Below are 19,503 nucleotides of genomic sequence, written 5' to 3'. Positions count from 1 at the left end.
CACTGGTGATATCAGCCTCTCTGAGTGTTTCCACAAAAAACAGGGCAAATAAATAACGTGGAGGGAAATGCGCAGAACGTAATGTCTCATTTGTAGCCTTCCTTTGTTCCAATGGCTGCCAAGCTTGGGTGCTCAGACTGGAGAGAGCAAGACATGGGCCATTAATGCTATCACAGAGGTAAATTAACATACACTGATGTTCTGGATGTCAAGGGTCAACATCAGCTTTGTGGATTTTATGGGTCAGGTATATTGTACACACACATTTTATTATACAACAACAGCAGACCTGAGATAAAAACCTGAAATGGATAGATGGAAATCTTTGGGACTCATTATCACAGTGTTCCAATCGGGTATTACTTTACTTCTTCTGTGAAAAGTCAATAGAGTCCAAAACAACATTGAACCCTATTGACTTTTGTAGAGAGAGACACAGCACTGAAACTTTTTCTTAAAGTCTGTGTAAAGGCAATTCAGAGAATTGTTTCTGAACACATACATTTTAAAAAATGTACTGCTGAAAACATGTTACAAAGACTGTGAACTATGTTGTACTGAATTGTGGAGTTAGACAGTTTAAAAGTTTTTTATTGTGTTCAGGATTTTTTGGAGCCACTGAGCATGGGCCCTCCCCTAACACTATAATAAGTAGAACACATTAGAATCAGTGGTTTTATTGTCATTACAGTTAGTTACTACAGCCTACAGTTTGCCAGTTAGCTGCCTTTTAAATGTACATGCGTATTACCTGGTTCAGATAATTTACAGTACAAAACAGCTCAAAACATGCAATAATAATTTATTAAGTGTAAATCATAATTTTAATTCAGTTTTTTTAAATGGATTCTACCTTATTGGGACAATAAAGCCCTCCCTACACCTACCATAACCCTACCCGAAACTTTATTTTCAACTTTTTGATTGTTTCCTTAATTTTTTATTGACAATAAATGTCTTTTCAATGTGATATATGATTTGAAAAGGGAGAAAGAAAAGGTAGGATTCAAACTCGGGTCGATTGCGTCAAAAAGACTATGGTATGTGCTTTACCTTCTGCGCTACTGAAGCTGATGTTTGACGATCGTCTTTTGTAATGTTGATTACCCCAATCACACGTTGGAGGATGTAGTTAATGTAAATAGCCTCTGCCAACAAGTCAGGCTGTTTACACTTACCTGCATGGGTGGCATTGGGGAGGGGGGCAAGGGGGGCAGTTTGTGAGATCGCGATGAACAAAGATGAGTGACGCTTTGTAGCTGTGCTTTGTAGTTGCGTACTTTCTATATAGGCTATAATCCATTCAGAATTTGTGTGAAACTTTCGTTTTTTCAGACACGTACATGCTGCAATGTTTCGGGAATAACATTTATGCTAGATTAATTCTCAAAATAGCAGTGACTCACACAGTGATAACCAAAGCTAAGCAGGACAAAAAAACATATATGAAAGCAGCCTCAGTGATTTAATTCCGGAACCGGTCCTTGCCAAACTTACATAGACAGCGTGTGTCCTGGGCAAGATCTAGTTCACGGACCAAACGCGTGTGTAAACTTTATTGAGATCGGGGCATATCAACTGTAGCCTAATTTTTCATGGACATTAGAAAGTTCAGGAATGAATGGTATGCGATTTATGACAAACTGATCATTTATTTTTTTCCGTACGTGTCTCACCTTTAGTAACAACAAATCAAAACGGATACATTTCAAATGACACAGGAAAAAAACACAGAAAACTTGATGAAAATCAGAAAAGCAGCTTGCACATTTCTGGTTAAAAATCAAAAAGGCCATTAACACTTAAAACGGAAATCATCGCCATATTCAAACCAAGTTTAAAGCTCATCCACAGTTTGGTAAATGTTGGGAACCTCTTTAAGTTATTCTTGCACTCTATTGATTGCTTTGGTGCTTTGCAATGTGGTAGGGCTTTGTTTTGATGCTTACCCTAAAAAGTTTTTTTTTTTTTTTTTTTTTTTCTTGCCCCCCCCCGACTCAAGAGTCAAATGAGAGTCATGCTTACCTGTATATACATCTCTCCCCCAAACATATAGATAATATAGAAATGTTTTTACTCAGTCAATAGAATGCATTGTAATTTGCATTTAGCGTAAATAGCATCTATCGCTAAGAAAATATGCTATTTTCACTTAGTGTAAATAGTATCTAATAAACAATAGTATCTATTGCTATTTACACTTATTGCAAATAGCCGCTGCCTTTAAGTTAATCAGAAAATATTAACCTATGCATAAAGTCAATCAATTAATCAATCAATCAATCAATCAATTATTTGCACTTAGTGTAAATAGACACTCCATAACTTAAAAAACTAAAAAAAAATAAACTCTAAAATTCTGAAAAAAAAAAACAAACAAAAAAAAAAAAAACACGTTCCTGGAGGCTGCCCAACACTGCATGTTTTCCATGTCTCCTTAATCAAACACACCTGATTCAGATCTTCAGCTCATTAGTAGAGTGTCAGTGGGTGTGTCAGACAAAGGAGAGAAGCAAAATTGTTGGGGAACCTCCAGGAACGCGGTTGGGAAACACTGTTGTAATATGACCTTTATTTTTAAAGAATACAGTTTTAAATAGCATTGTTTAAAATTAATGTATACAATATTACCTACATTTAAACTTGTTTACTAAACATTTTTGAAATTATAATAAAAAAGCAACAACTGGCATCTCAGTATGTTGTGTTGCATAAAATAATTTACAGCACAGCAAAGACTTTATAGATGATATAAAAGTCATACAAACATCTATTCTACTGAAGAAATAAACTAATTTGGTGTTGCTGAGAACTGCTTTTGCCTAAAGAGAATGCAAAAATCCTGTGCATAACCCACGGAAATGACCTAACAGGCTGTTTTAAAAGTGAATCCTTAGCAGAGGAATTGCTTAGCAGAATACTTCCAGTGTGTGTTTTAGAGCAGTAATAAGATTAGTACCCCGCTTCAGTAATATCACCTTGTCATGGTACGAATTGAATGAGGTGATATAAACGACTCTTTATGTGACACTTCCTGCTTGAATGCTTGCGCAATTTAGTTGTTTATTGTTAGTGCGTAACACACCAGTTAGCTTTACAAGCCCTGAAATATTGTCAATATTGTGCATTACATTACAAATGACGATAATGGCTCTACACAGATATTAGTTCCAGGAAGCATAGGAAAATGTGAAGAAATGACTATTCCCAGTTATATTTTGCACACACCATTAAGTGGATCTTTAAGTAAATGCATTTCTGCATCATGGAATCACACCGTTTGCCAAATTCTGGCTGGGAGAAGCAAATCCGTTAATGAAAGTGAAAATCAATATGGATTTCAGCCATTACAGAAGTATACTCACTGACTGAAATGAAGCATAACATTCCCTGATGCTGTCTAAAGGATACAGTGGATTTAACCATAGCAAAGGCTTTTGTAATTCAAAAGAAAGCACTATTGCCTACGGTGTGAATATAAACCTGTGATGACTTCAGTAAATAATTAAATAATATGAGCACTGTTTTACTGAATAGAAGTGTGGCTTTGATTTGGTTGTAGGCACAAGGCCATGCAGTTTGTAAACTGTTCGGTGTTACTGAGCAACGCACAGGCTGGCAGCTTGTCTGGAATGTTGCAAACACAGACAAATGGAGTAATACAAACAGTGAAGCATCACAGTAAAGCACTAAACTGTTCAGAACTGTTGGTGGACCACATGTCCAACTGTTGTATAACTGTGACCTGTTCCAACATTCTAAATCTCCTGAAAGAAAGAAAGAAAGAAAGAAAGAAAGAAAGAAAGAAAGAAAGAAAAAAAAAGAACGAACATCTGTTGGATGTTGTGCTGGGACGTTTTCAGGAAATTCAAAAATAGGTTGAATGTCATTTTTTTAATCAAAATTAGGTATTCATTAAATTATTGTTCTATAACATATTGTCATCTCTGAAATTATCTTGGCAAAATTCACTTGTTTAGTGCAGAAAAATTAATTTTTATTGCAGCAAGCAGAAATTACTCTTATGTTAAGATCGTGCCATGCAGTTGCTTTCTCTTAACACCACAAAAACAGTTAACCCAATAAAAAAACCACCTAACATATTTAATAAAGGTGTATCAATGTACATTCCCCACCAGTCCTGTGTAAACTATGGCACGCAAAGATTTATTTATGGTGAGATGGTAAGATTTATTATTATGGTATTCTTGGTGATGTCAGTGCCCTAAACGATGTTATAATGGACTATTTCACATCCAGAGATGAAGGATGGGATGATTGAATAATACAAGGTACACTATTTGTGCTATCTAAACATACAAGGGGTGATCAAAAGCTCAGAGACTATGCCCATTTTAAACAACGGAAAACTGCCCTCTTCAGGGTAACGTTAGTCTGTTTGTGTAATGATGCAGGATAGCGCTTCTGACAGACAGCTCTCGTTAGACCCCTAAAGTGAAACCCATCTTACTTTAAATCCATTTTTCTCAAAATTCCATTCTTGAAAGTCATAGCTATCAGCCAACTTAAGATAGCCATAACTTTTGTTACGTTCAAGCTATGGGGAAGAAAAAAAAAAAAAAAAAAAAAAAAACGTTTTGAATCCAGCGTTCATATGGTATCAAAACCTAAAAAAGGTACAATTTCACCATGTGTTGGGTTTTTCTAGATCGCATCACATAAAAAATAAATAAAGAAATAAAAAAAAAAGAAATAAATGTCTTAGTTCTTCCAAGCTTTATAATGGCAGTGAATGGCTGTTGAGATTTTGAAGTCCAATAAAGTGCATCCACCCATCATAAAAAGTACTCCACATGGCTCTGTGGGCTTAATAAAGGTCTTCTAATGCGGATTGATGTATTTTTGTAAGAAAAACATTACATTTTTTTAAAAATGTAATCTCTAGCTTCCACTAAATGTTGTATGCATGTTCACAAGAGTCTGGCATTCCAGAAGATGACATAGGACATAGACGTAGCGTACAACTCCGATGAGAATTAGCTAGTCTTGTGGGAACTAAGTTTTGTCTCCAACATTTTTCTTTACAGATCCCCGTTTTGTAATTCTAATTCATGACCGGTGTTTTGTTTTGCTCTTGCATTTTGTCCTGTGTTGTCCACTGGAATGCCACTCTCTCATGGACGCATATATGACAGTTAGCAGAAGCTAGAGATTATGGTTTATAAAGTTTTAAATATGTATTTTTTTTTTTCTTTTCTTACAAAAATGCATCAATTTGCTTTAGAAGGCCTTTGTTAACTCCTCTGAGCTGTGTGGAGTATTTTTTTATGATGGCTGGGTGAACTTTATTGGACTTCTATTGGACTATTGAATATCGCCATTATAGCCATTCACTGCCGTTTTAAAGCTTGGAAGAACCAGTACATTATTATTATTATTATTTTTTTTTAAATATAACTCTGATTGTAAATGTCAGAAATAAGTCATATACACCTAGGGTGACTAAGTCATTGGGTAATTTACATTTTTGGATGAACTATACCTTTAATCCTGTACACTACAAAACCACTGTGTTTACAAGATACAATATAAAATTAATGATTCTCTGTTATCCCTTTTCCACTGAAACAGTGCTGGCATGTTGCTGAAATCTGAGCTAGTCCTGGACTGATGTTTGGCAGTGAAACTGTAAACCTCGGACTGTTGCCCCACATTTTTAGAGCTGAAAGATCAATTCTGAGAACATATTTTAACATCCAGATCAGTTAAATTCACTATTTTAACAAATAAAATCAGTTTATACAAGACAAAAGCATTTCTGTCATGTGCTGACTAACATCTCGGCCCTGTATGTTGCATTGTGTAAAATAAAATATTTTATCACAGTAAATACTTTATAGATATAAAAGATTTGCCATTTTCTGCTCTCGGTTAGCTCCATGCTCACTTCTGGGAGAAACCCTGTTCCAAGCAATACAGAAGCAATTTAAAAAAAAAAAAAAAAAAAAACAGACATTCCACTTTTCTGCTCTACTTCCATTTTGTACCCTTTCACAAACTGGTCTAGAAAAGACGAGTGATACAGACAGTGAAACTTACTACCACCTTATTATTAAATATCAGCACTGTTTGTATCCATTCAAACTAAAAAGAGCTAGTAACTTAGAGCCACTCTTCACTGATTTTAATGATTTAGGCAAAATGCAAAATGTAAGTGTTATTTTTAATTTAAGTTTGTTTTTAATAAAATATATCAGTGTTTATTATAAACCTGTGCACATTATTCACATGAAACATTTGCAGCAATTAGCAAACGACAACCAACCAATCAATTTCTGATGGCCAAAGTCCTACTCTACATTTTTTTTTTCTTGTTTGATAAATCATTTCACTCACATATACATATAAAAAGCATATACATATCACAAAAGCAATTTAAGTTACCTGTTGAGTTTAAAATGCAAAATTATTTGTCTATTTATTTTGTGTGCGAAGTTTCAGCTCTAACTGTGCATCTAACTGTATGATTATATAAATGATAAAAGCACAGTGGATGTAATGGGACATGCTGTACACGGTGCCACTTTAGTGAAGTGCCGCTCTTATCTGAAACACAGAAATTGAGGAGCTGCAGATTGGCTTGGTGGGTAAATAGCTTGGAGCACTGCTTGCTTTTCTCAGGTCTGAGTTCTGTGAAATGGTCATTAATATAGTTATTGCTTGCAGTACATACACATACGGGCATTACCAGAGGTTAAAGCAAACCATTGAAATACCATTGATTCTTTCTCATGTTTGCTTGTAGCTTGATTAGATTGTTGATTCCCTGCCATATATGCTTGCAGTGAGATTGTGCCCTTTAGAGTAGATTATTTGTGGAAAGAAAACATATTATATTTTCCACAATAATTTACATTGCAAGCCAAAATAAATAACATAATCAAACCATGAATAAATTGAACATTCACATTGCCACAGTTTAAAGGAATATTTCACCCAAAAATTTAATGTTATTTTTGTCATTTTTATTTACCCTCATCATTCCAAACCTATAGAATTTTCTTACTTCCACTGAACACAAATGTGGAAATGATGACTAAATAGTTGATTTTCTATAGTGAGCTTTCAAGTTAAAGAAAAAAAAAAAAAAAAAAAAAAGAGCAAAGGCATCATAAAAGTAGTTGAAACCCCAGTCCTTATTCACTTTCTGAAAAATCACATGCAACACAATTATCACTATTTGTGTTCTGTGAATAATAAAAAATAAATAAATAAATAAATAGTCATGCAGGTTTAAAACAGCATGAGGGAAAATTATGACAGGGTTTTTTGGTAAACTATTCCTTTAAGCCTCTACATACTGTAACGGGGCTGTAACGGGAAGCAGGCGGATCCATACGCAAAGCTTTATTGAACAAAGTCAAAACAGCAGGCAGGGTTGAACATCAGCAAACAGGTATATTGGAGCAAGGCACAAGAGTAATCCGTAAGACAGGCGAGGGTCGATCAGCGACAAACGCAATCTAAGGGACGAGGCAAACGGGTGATCCAAATAGACAGGCTAGAGTTCATTGGAGGGGCGAACGGAGTCCAAAACGACAAGGCAAAGGGTTAAATCCATGACAGGCGAGAAGTCCAGGGCAGGCAGAACAAGGCTAACACAATGTGAGTGCTAAACACAATGCAGTACTTGGCAGCTAGGAAGAAGAAGTACAAGGCTTATATAGTGTGCTTAATTGGTTACAGCTGTGTGTGTCATCAGTGCAATGAATGATGGGAAATGTAATCCAGGGTGTGGTGCAGCAGTCTGTGTAATGTGAAATGGCAAGGCTCTGACTTGTCTTGACTCAGGAAACACAGCTGTAACTGGACTTGACACAGGAACAACGGCATTGACTTTACTTGACTAAGGAATAACAGCTGTAACTTGACTTGACTTAGGAAGAGCAGCTCTGACTTGACTTGACTCAGGAAACACAGCTGTGATGTTACATGACTCAGGTATGGCAGCAGTGACATGACGAAGCTTTGTTGTCACCGTCGTCTTGTGAATGGGCTCCGCTGTCACCGCCATCATGTGAGCGCGCTCTGGTGTGGCCACCATTTCAGGAGCTGGTTTAATCACCGGAGTAGAAATGTCCCGGAGCTTGCGGTCGACTAAACTTCACGGCCACCATTACCGTGATGTCACGTTCCTCCTCCGTGACACCCACAGTGAATGACGAGCCCAGAGTGATGAACACGGACCCTAGCGTCTCAGCTTGGACTTTGGACAGGTTGATGACTTGGACAGGTTGATGAACACCATCACAAAAAAACTCAATCAATAAACAGTCCGGTAGATCTGAGTAATCCACAATGGCTGAGTACTCTTGAATATAGTCCTCGAGCGTTTGCATGCCCTGCTCGAGGGCCAATAACAGTCTTGCTATGTCCATACCTTGCCAATGTCCACATGAAAAGCTGATGGATCCTTGTGCGACCGAGTATTCTGTAACGGGGCGAAGGAGACGGGAAGCAGCCGGATCCATACACAAAGCTTTATTGAACAAAGACATAAAGCAGGCAAGGTCGAACATCGGCAAACAGGTATATTCGGACAAGACATAAGAGTAATACGTAAGGCAGGCGAGGGTTGATCAGCAGCGAATGTAATCCAAGGAACGAGGAAAATGGGTAATCCAAGTAGACAGGCTAGAGTTCATTCGAGGGGCGAACAGAGTCCGAAACGACAAGGCAAAGGGTTAAATCCATAACAGGCGAGAAGTCCAGGGCAGGCGGAAGGCAGACATGACGATATAACCAGCCTAGAAAACAAGACTAGGAGAAACTAACTAGAAACACGACTGAACTAGACTGAGGATGAACAAGGTGGCTCCGTACAGCTGCTAACACAATGAGAGCGCTAAACACAATGCAATACTCAGCAACTAGGAAGAGGAAGTATAAGGCTTATATAGTGTGCTTGATTGGTTACAGTGCAGTGAATGATGGGAAATGTAGTCCGGGGTGTGGTGCAACAGTCTGTGTAATGTAAAATGGCAAGGCAACCTCTGGTGGTGAGTGGACTGGCGTTCAGGAACAGATTCATGACACATACTGACAGACAAACATTTTTTTTTATTTTTTTTTTCCTGACCTACAAACAGATTTTTTCTTTTTCTGTTGGAAACATGGTTCCACTATTTAAATTCTTAAACCAACTTATTAAATTCAAAATGGTTCATTATAGATTCATTTATTCATCCATGCACCTTTGAAAGCATTTATCCATCAATTATTTCACTTATTTAGTAGTGCTTATTTAATCATTTTTATTCTTGTATTGTTTTGCTCTTAGCACTGTGATAAGGGCTTTCATTTGATTTCACTCAAGCATTTTTTTTTCCCCACACAACTTGAAATGTAATGAAAAGACAGCGCACCGTATCACAACAAAGCATATGGTCATATCATAGAATGTCTAGGATTCAGATTCTATATGGGACTCTTTCATTTTCTGCTGTGATTAAATAAGATAATAATCTAAAATAAGGGCAAGTAGACAAGCAAAACATTCAACCTGTCGTTCTTCAAAGTTTCACACAATGACACCATTCAAGAGCCATAATAACTTGAGTGAATATAGCAGCTGAACAAAGCTTTGAAATGGTTTGAAAGATTATTCAACTGACATCATCATATGTACAGTTACATGCTACGGATGTGAGTATTTATTATGAAATGGCAGTCATTTTAAAACTAGCAATCAGCCAGCTTGTAATAAAAAATGCAAGCTAATTTACATTAGCTGTCTGTTTTAGGAATACTTAGTGGTAGGCATGATACTATGCTGCTATAGATAAAACTACATAGCTGCTATCAATATCATAAATCCTTACAGAAAAACAGTGTTGCTCAGAAAACCAAAATCCCATTTAGCCTGATTGAAATTGATATTTACTCACTAGAGACTGTTTATATTTACATAAAAACTGTATATAGCACCAATTTATCCCTGACACAAGATCATGTATTAATAAATATAGTCATAAGGTAAATGAATAACAATTTAGTGGCATTACAACACCTTGAATTCCAGTCCAGTTTTAGTTAATTACATTTGAACATTATGCTTTAGTGATGGACTCTAGTAGAGTCACCATATTCAGCACTGTTCTCTAGATCTGCTCTGTCAGACATGCATTCAACCTCACTGCCTGGTCTGCCAGGGTCAGATTAACCATATGGGCATTTGGGCATGTGTTCAGGGGTGCCATGTCCAGGGTGGGTACAACAAGGTCTGTGGGGACATAAACAGCTGCAAAAATATGCTCCACGATAGCTGCTTGTCTTTTTTTTGGTGACGATAGGATACCTTCACTTCAGACACACCATTGTAACACATGCTTATGCTAAACATTTGGTCACATTTTAGTTTAGGGACCAGTTTTCACTGTTAACTAACTATTAAATATGACTCTTGTCTCAACAAATGCCTAATTTGCTGCTTATTAATAGTCAGGTAGTTGTTAAAGGGATAGTTCAGCCCAAAATGAAAGTTCTGTCATTAGTTACTCACCCTTATGTTGTTCCAAACCCGTAAGACCTTCGTTCGTCTTTGAAACACAAATTAAGATATTTTTGATGAAATCTAAGAGCTTACTGACCCTGTATAGACAGCAACGCAACTGAAATCTTCAACGCAGGCTCATTGGAAATACGTTCCTCTACATACATTTCTGTAACACCGTAATTACCTACCTTACTGCAAGTTATCGGCAGTTTCATAGTGAAATGTCCAGAGAGTGCCGCTAAAACACAAGACCAATTATTAATAAATATAATGATAAGGTAAATGAATAAACATTCAGTGGCATTACAAAACCCGTAAGACCTTCATTCATCTTCGGAACACAGTTTAAGATATTTTTGATGAAATCTGAGAGCTTTCTGACCCTGCAAAGACAGCAACACAACTGAAATTTTCAACCTAGGCTCATTGGAAATATGTTCCTCTACATACATTTCTGCAACACCGTAATTACCTTACTGTACGTTTTGCGGCAGTTTCAAAATGAAATGTCCAGAGAGTGGTGCTAAATCACAAGTTCAATACATGACCGTGGCATGTTTTTATTACATTATAGTACAGGCACGTATTGCTGCATTTTTTACTACCCTGCTTGAGGTACGTATTGTGGCTGTTCAGAATTCAAAAATCCGGGTAGTGTCTCTAAAGGTTAATGCTCTGTCGTGTTGGAAATATGCCTAAACATAACCGTTAGCGTTAACAAATGCAAAAGTGATATAAAAATGCATTTGTTGATGCAGCCATGCTATTTTAACTTTCAAATGTGGATTTGAGCAGTTTTGTCAAACCGTAGCTCTTCATCACTCATGTGCAAGGCTGTACTGTGTGAACTACCGAGCCAATCTACTGAAATAGAAAACTCACACATATGAAGCTCTATATGTGATGACAACATTCAAAAGTATAATTTTTCAAATCACACAGAATGTTAAAATTGTTTTGAAGTCATAAAATAATATTCTGTAAGTAATTATGCAAAAATTAGGCTTTATTAATCAAAAATCTGTGTGTAAATCAAACTTTGTATGAAAAGGAATAAAAGTTGTCAGAGTTTTAATGCCTCTAGTGTTCATTTAAACTGGAATCTGCAGTGATTCATACATATAGTTTTTTTTTTTTTTTCTTTCGTTTTTTTTTTTTTTTTTTTTTCTGTTTTTCAGAAAAATATATAGAGGCACATATTTGAAATGAGCCTGTGTTGGAAGTGTTTTATGGCCCTTCTCTTCCATGTCATGTTCTGTCGCAATTCACTAGAGTATTACGACTATTTTATCGATGTCCTTAATACATATCTGGGCCTTGAATGTGGTAGTACCATTGCAGTCTATGTATGATCAGAAAGCTCTCAGATTTTATCAAAAATATCTTAATTTGAGTTCAGAAGATGAACGAAGGTGTTACATGTTTGGAACAACATGAGGGTGAGTAATTAGTGACAGAACTTTTGGGGTGAACTATCCCTTTAAGTATGGGGTGAGATTAAAGGATCCAACATTTGGTCAGCATAAGACATTAAGATGTACTTTATAAGTACTATTAAACTGACAGTATGCTAGGAATATGCATGCTAATACGCAATTAGTGAAAATTGGTCCTTAAAAATGAAGTTACCTACATTAACCCTTAAATGCATGAATGTTTCGCCAATCGTTACTACTTATTCCGGTCTTTAGCGACCTGGATCTATATATCCAGCACAGATGGATCTCTAACTTCTGCAATAGCAAAAAACTATTTTAAAAACAATTACATAAAAATGACATAAGTCATATTTCATTACCTTTTGAAACTTAGAAGGGTTTAATTTGAGCAGATGATTTCCCCATCGCAGTCATCATCAGAGCGCACTTCCACAGTACATTCAGCATCTGGATCATATTTCCAATCTCAACCATATTCTCAAAACTATCGTTTTCAGTGACTTCAAAGTCAATATTTTGATCACTGACAGCTTATTCACCACATCCACCATCAAATAGCAGTGACATTTATATTTTAATTGTGTACAGTAATTGCTCTGCAGTAAAGCCATTCAAACCAGTTACATTTTTGCGGATGATATTCTTTTGTTTTATGCCTGTGATAATTATGAGTGAAACATCACATCATTATTGTCCATCAAACAGTGCCACCTCGAGGAATAAAGGTGAATTGCACATATTGAGTCATCAGATATTTACATTGTTGCGCATGAAAAATATACTTACACTATTACACACCTTGGGTCTCTAGCAACCTTATACACATTTTACAAAAAAAAAAAAAAAAAAAAAAAAAAAAAAAATTCATATATATATATATATATATACACTGCCATCCAAAAGTTTGGAAACACCCCTGGCAAAGTGTGGTTTTGGATGATTTCCGCATAATCCTTATCATTTTTTGTTGCAAATACATTAAAGTAACCTGACATTATCATTGAAGACCAGCAATAACAATTTTCATTTTGATTACATAATAATGGCAATGTATACATGTCAAAGTCAGACTTTCCCCTTTGCCAGCTGTGATGCCTGGTTACTGGTTTAAACTTGGCCCAGGATATTTTGATGAATCGAAAACGTTTTTTCTATGTATAAACTGTTTATGTAATAAAATATGTTTTCGTATTTTGTGTTGTCCCCTAGCAGTGCAAAATGATCACAAATTAAAAAGGATTAATGCCAATATTGTCCAAAACCCCACTTTTCCAAACTTTTGGAGGGCAGTGTATATATATATATATATATATATATATATATATATATATATATTAAAAAATTAAGAAGGGAGAGGGTAGTGAATGACATCCCGGGTCATTAAAGACCCGAGGTATGCATTTAAGTGTTAATTGTGTATCTAGCCATTTATTTCTATTGTCCCCAAATACACATATTAAAGCAAATAGCAATACAAAGGTAAATGTGTCCTTATAACCCTTCAGGATTTAAATGTATGCATTCCAAACCGTGTTTCCCAACATCTTTAAACTACTGCAAAGCCTACTTATTTTCCTATCCTTTCTTGCCAAATTATTGTCAAAATATTTGTGCTCTGCAATGCTATCTAAAAAGTCTGATGACAAAAGATGACTACTGAGACCGATTTTTAAACAAACAAATTTTGAGCTAAATCTGTGGAGAAGTGAAGCTATTGCTTCAGAAACAAACCTTGACAACACTAATGCACTCAGAGAGAAATGCCAGCCCGGTTTTTACCACCTCATCTCCATATTTAGAAACCTTTTATGCCCGGCTAAGTTGTCTGCTGCTCCCAGACTGAATAATGTGTAGGAGTGGTAAATTGGCTTTCCGGTTAAAACCTTTATCACTAGGTATGTTCTTTTTTGTGGCTAGGAAAGCTATACCAGTAATGATTCTTCAAATACAGAGCAATGCTGTATTTTTTAGTTCAAGCGTGTCAGTTGAAATTGTACTGAGCAGATTTTTGTTTGCTATGAAGCTGAGCAGTAAGACTGATGAAGAGGCATCATATCCCAGAACATTTTGAGGTCATGAAGCTTTGTAAATGATTATGTGTGGTAGGCATCTCTTCCTTAGGTTCAACAACCCAAGGTTAAGCTATTATTATAGCATATGTGCGTTTCTAAACACATACAGTGCACCGAGGTAAAAGCTATTGATGTATGTGGGTTTATAAGCATCTGTGTAGACTTGCTCTTTAGTACTGCACACACTTGCATTTTCAAAGCTGTTTGCTTTTAAATACTGATGGTTTTTCGTTCTCATTTTAGGGATCCGAATCAACCAGTTCCACAGGACACCAAATTCATCCACACAAAGCCTAACCGCTTTGAGGAAGTGGCATGGTCTAAATACAACCCCAAAGACCAGCTCTACTTACACATTGGGCTGAAGCCAAGGGTGAGAGATCACTATCGTGCAACTAAGGTTGCTTTCTGGTTAGAGCTGGTACCTCATCTTCATAACATCAATGAACTCTTTCAATACGTCTCGACCACGACTAAGATACCTCCTCAGGATACTACGCCGTTCCCATACACTAAGAGACTAGGTAAAACATGGCCGTCCACCACACGCCATCCTGGAGTTCCTCCCGCCAACACCAAACAAACTACAGACCAGCGTAAAGGCAACGATTTAGGTGACGACTCTGCTGTGGTTATCGAAACAAAACGCGATTACTCCACTGAACTCAGCGTGACCATCGCGGTGGGTGCTTCTCTTCTTTTCCTCAACATCCTGGCCTTTGCAGCACTGTACTACAAGAAGGATAAGCGCCGACACGAATCCAATCGACGTGGGCCCAGCCCGCAGCGGAACTCTGCGCCGGCTAACGTGGCAGCTAACGCTAATGACATAGCACATTTGCAAAGCGATGAACTGATGTCGCTCCAGATGAAACAGCAGCAGATGGAACACGAGCACCATCACGAGTGTGATTCTCTGCCGGCTCACGATGCGCTTCGTCTTACCTGCCCGGCTGATTACACGCTTACTCTACGACGTTCGCCTGACGACATCCCGCTCATGACCCCGAGCACCATAACAATGATTCCTAACTCTCTGGCCGGAATGCAGCCCCTGCACAATTTCAACACATTCGGAGGTAGTCAGAACAGTACCAACCTGCCCCATGGGCACTCCACCACCAGGGTATAGCTTTGTGATGTGCACTGAAAGGTCCTTTCAGAACTATAGGACATGGTCTGCTAAGGCATTGGGGGTTAAGGACCTTTGTTTGTCGTGGCAAACTGTGCTGACTTTGTTCCACTCTGAGACTGATCTTGGTGGATGAGATGTTATTTTCCTATGAAGCCTTCTTGCAGAATATATCAAAGTCAAATATGACCTACTTGCGAAAAAATGAATGTTACTAAAGTAATACTTTATTTGGAGCCAAGCTTGTTAAGGGCAAGGGACTTTACACCAAAAGACAAGAACTCTTTCTGAAGGACTGTTTTGCTTGCGTAGACGAGAGGATCTGACGAAGCTTTGTATGTGCCATACTATATGTCATATACCAAGAGCAACAATGAGAGCAATGTTATTATACAAGAACTATATTTCAGACGAACACATTAATATTATTTTCAGAGAGTGTTGTCACATACAGAACCTGTGGACTGAATTCAAAAATCCCAGCCTGAAATGTAATTATAACAAATTTGTAAAGGTGACAAAATGTAAATACTTGTGAGTCAAATACAAATATTAAAAGAATTACAAAGCTTTTATTGTCGTTTAGTTCAAAATATGACTATTATGAGCTTACGCTTTTGTTAAGGTGCGTGTAAATATATCAATCATTCTTTTTTTTTTTTTTTTAAATCATCTCTGTGTTAAACCGCCTTTACACCTGAAAAAGAAATAAAGGAAAAGACAGTATTCTTATTCCAAAGCCTCTAAACATCCATTTCAGTCATCTGAGTGTTCCTTTGTCCCGATGTTTGACGAATATTGCATGTTTGATTGCTGCTTTACATTTGATAAACCCATACCGTGACCCCATACAGATGTTAAAATGAAATATTGCTTCTAATTACATTACAGTGCTGGGTGAAGTTGCCTATTCAAGCTGTTCAGAGAGTAGATGTAACGTTTTTTTTTCTCATTTGGGGGTTTGATGGAGGAAGGTGGATTGGATGTAAATCAGGGCAACTTCTACCCACATCCAATTTGTTTTACCTGCTTAAATCTCTCTATTTTTTACTACCTTTTTTTTAATCGGTATCATCACTGCCTGAGCTTCAGATGTGACCAGCATTGTATAATTTAAAATATCTATAAATAAATAACACAGGCAGTGGATTTGGGTATCTATATTAGTTGGATATGTTTGTAAAGAAGTATATGTTAGATATTTCTATTCGTAACATGCTAGCAATATGTAAAGTATTGTGCCAGGCTTGTGATATTTTGGGTTAAGTGAATGAGTGTAAATACAAATAATTATGATTACTATAAATAAATACAAACAAACAAAAAAAAAAAAAAAATAACCCTGATATTTTCAGTTCTGCATCCTATAACAAAGATGTTGAAAGCGCAAGAAAGAATTTAAAAATAAATGAGTTTATAAAGTTACATTTGTATATTAAATCAGTTCATGATTCATGTTAACCCTTGGTTTGTTACCTGTCAGTACAACAAGGGTCAAATGTAGGGTTCTAAATAATAGTTTGTCTTATATTGTTTGCAGTTTTTGCCTTAAGTGATAGATGATATTTCTGGCTGGACACCTGTATAAAATTTTTCTGCAGCATTTTTAATAAAATATCACAGTATTTTCTAAAACTGCGTCTTCAGATTTGTTGACTTCTTGTTGAAATGAAAAAGCATCCTCAATGGAATGTGAAGCTGTTTCTTTTCTTAATAATAGCACTTACATAGGTAAATTAGACTTGCCTTGTGTATTATAAGTCCATTAACAAAGGTTCTGCTCCATTTCATGTTTTGAATTCTTGAAAAACTCAAATTCACTGCGCTCAGCTTTTTTTCTTGGGTGCGTCGATCAATCAGCAATATATATTTAAGTAAAGGATCCACACTTGCTCAATCTTCTTGACGATTTACAATTTTATTATTTAGCAACAGAGCATTCATGCTTATTTACTTAACATGTTTTGAATTCTACCTTGACTTGTGTTTGACTTATTTACCTTCCTTAAGGCTACATCACTTTTCAACATCAGTGCCCAGTGCACGTCTTGTTAACTGTAGATGATCTTGAAAATTAATTCTTTTTATGGTTGTTACAAGATAAACTGATGGCCTCTGTTCTTTGAAAAGTTCATGATAATGTCAAGCAAAGCCAAATCAATTAGATAGCAGTAGGGGGGCTGAAACTCACTCGCAGTCATGCTTGCTTTCTTTGCCTTCCCTCCTAATACTTTCTCTCTTATGAAGTACAGCCGTTGTCTATACTGTCAAAGAGACAATTGGTCTGCATACCAATAAATAAATAAATAAATAAATAAAAATCCTACACATAAAAAACAAAGTCATATTCTTTAGTCACTGATTCCTATGTCAACCTATGACAGCTGAGAGCAAATAAACAGGAGTTGCACCCTATCCCTCTTGAAAAGTGATGTGAACAATATTTCTCATTAACATTCTATGAATAGACAAACAAAGGTGTTCTTGACACCTCTGTCCTTCAGGTTCAATCAAGTCTTTACATTTTTTTACAGCTAGATGTACACAATCATTTATTTTTTTATTTATTTATTTGTTGTTAAGATTAAGATTGGAATTGATCGCTGCAGGTGGTCCACAAATATTTCCCCTAATGCCGGTTCATCTGTTCATCATTTGCCAGATCAAACTCTCATTTTCCAACCTGTGATTCCTTTTTGTTCAAGTGCCAACTCAGATCTTGAGATAAGCTACGAAGTGATGTAAAAACTTGTGAATTCGTAAAATCTTCCATTTGCCATTTTAGGTAGAATTTCTATTTGTATGTATTGTGGCTGCACGTTAATTAAATATGATATTGAAATTTTATGTTTGTAGCACTGCACAGAAAAAAAAACAAAAAAAACATTAGTACTGCATCAGTGCTCGGTTGTCAGTGTATGGACAATCATAGCATAACCATCATCCCTCTGCGTGCCTTCTGAGAAAAGTTCATGAAGTAAACAGTTCAAATGTTTTTGGTGGTTCTTGCATTAATTTAAAATGTAGTAAATTAACAAAAAAGGCAAAGAGATGCCCCAAAGCTCACTAGTTTCTCAACAGTGACTTTTATTTTGTAGCATGTTTAATTTACTTACTCAGCGGTTGTATATGCCATACACAAACACTCAAATGAGAAGAGAGCAGGGCGTAGGGAGAGGAAATCAGTTTCACAGTTTTTACTTCATTGAGCTCTCAAATCAGTGTTTATCAGCTCTGGCAATCTAGCCACTGGAACTTCAGAACACTAAATTAAATTCTAAATTGTTTAGTCAAAGCAACTGACTTTGTGATTGGTTACGATAGCAGGTAGAGAGAGAGAGAGAGAATTAGAGAGAGACTATACATATGAAACTTAAAGGCACAATACATAAAGTTGAGCCTTGCATTTTCCCCAGTAGGAATCAGCATGGACTTCATCTAGAGGTGCAATAAATTGCTTTGAAATTCTGCCACTCACTTTCATTGCTGTTATTGATCTTTCCTAACATGACGTTAGTAAATTAGCTTTTGAGTTAAAACTGAAGTGACAGGAGAAAAACTAAAAGCTTAAATAGTTATTTGCAGTTACTCAAGCGTGATAGATGTCCCTATACATTTCATTGGGTATGTTGAGTCTTTTGGGGATCGAAGGTCAGACATGGAATTTAATGGATTCTTTGAACCTAGCAAGACTTGTCTGTGCTTGTTTTTACATTTTATATACTTAATTTTAACATAATAATTACAGATCAAGTACAAAACCTATGTTATTACAATGTAATTGCATTGTAGTCATATTGTAATTACATTGTAATCACACTTGGTTACTTGAATACTATAGTTTTCAGTGTGACATGAAAAGACAACTGAAATAAAATTAAAAAAGTCAGTAGATAGCACAGTTTTGCTAGTTTTATTATTTTGCACGTTACATGTCAACATCCTATCCAACAGAAGCAATTTCTACACCTTCATACCTAAGGGGTTCAGTCTGTGAAGCTAGACTCTCAAACCACGCTAATTGTTTATAAGAGGCAAAACCAGCAGGAGAAGGGAGAAGTGAGTGGGCCTGAATATTCTTGACTCAACTGGAAGTTAATTAAGCCAGCTCCAGCATTCCATCACTCTCTCTGCTCCCTGTCTGTCATTCATGCGTGGGCCCTTCTAAGCAGTCATTACCGTGGCATATTGATCCAAGCTGTGACAAGGTAGCCATCCGAAGTGGAGAAGTGTGAAGCGAAGAGGACTGGGGTATGGAAAGGGAATGTATGAACAGTTAAGAGTGTTCATAGAGCAAATGTATGGAAGTTAAGAAAGTTACCAACTAAGAGTTTCGATTTTTTT

General features: G+C 36.5%; 1 protein-coding gene across 1 annotated transcript in view; it reads left to right on the top strand.

Moving 5' to 3' along the window:
- nlgn4xa (neuroligin 4 X-linked a) overlaps positions 1–16,794 on the top strand; it is a 112,219-nt gene extending 95,425 nt beyond the window's left edge. The window contains 1 exon segment of the mRNA XM_051114261.1: positions 14,271–16,794. Within this exon segment, the coding sequence (XP_050970218.1) occupies positions 14,271–15,159 (889 nt within the window). The 3' untranslated portion in view covers positions 15,160–16,794.
- Positions 16,795–19,503: the final 2,709 nt, after the last annotated feature.

This window comes from Labeo rohita, chromosome 1 (assembly GCF_022985175.1).
Source record: "Labeo rohita strain BAU-BD-2019 chromosome 1, IGBB_LRoh.1.0, whole genome shotgun sequence".
Lineage (NCBI taxonomy): Eukaryota > Metazoa > Chordata > Actinopteri > Cypriniformes > Cyprinidae > Labeo > Labeo rohita.
The sequence above is the reverse complement of the archived record's forward strand: the minus strand, read 5'-3'. Positions and strand labels throughout refer to the sequence as shown.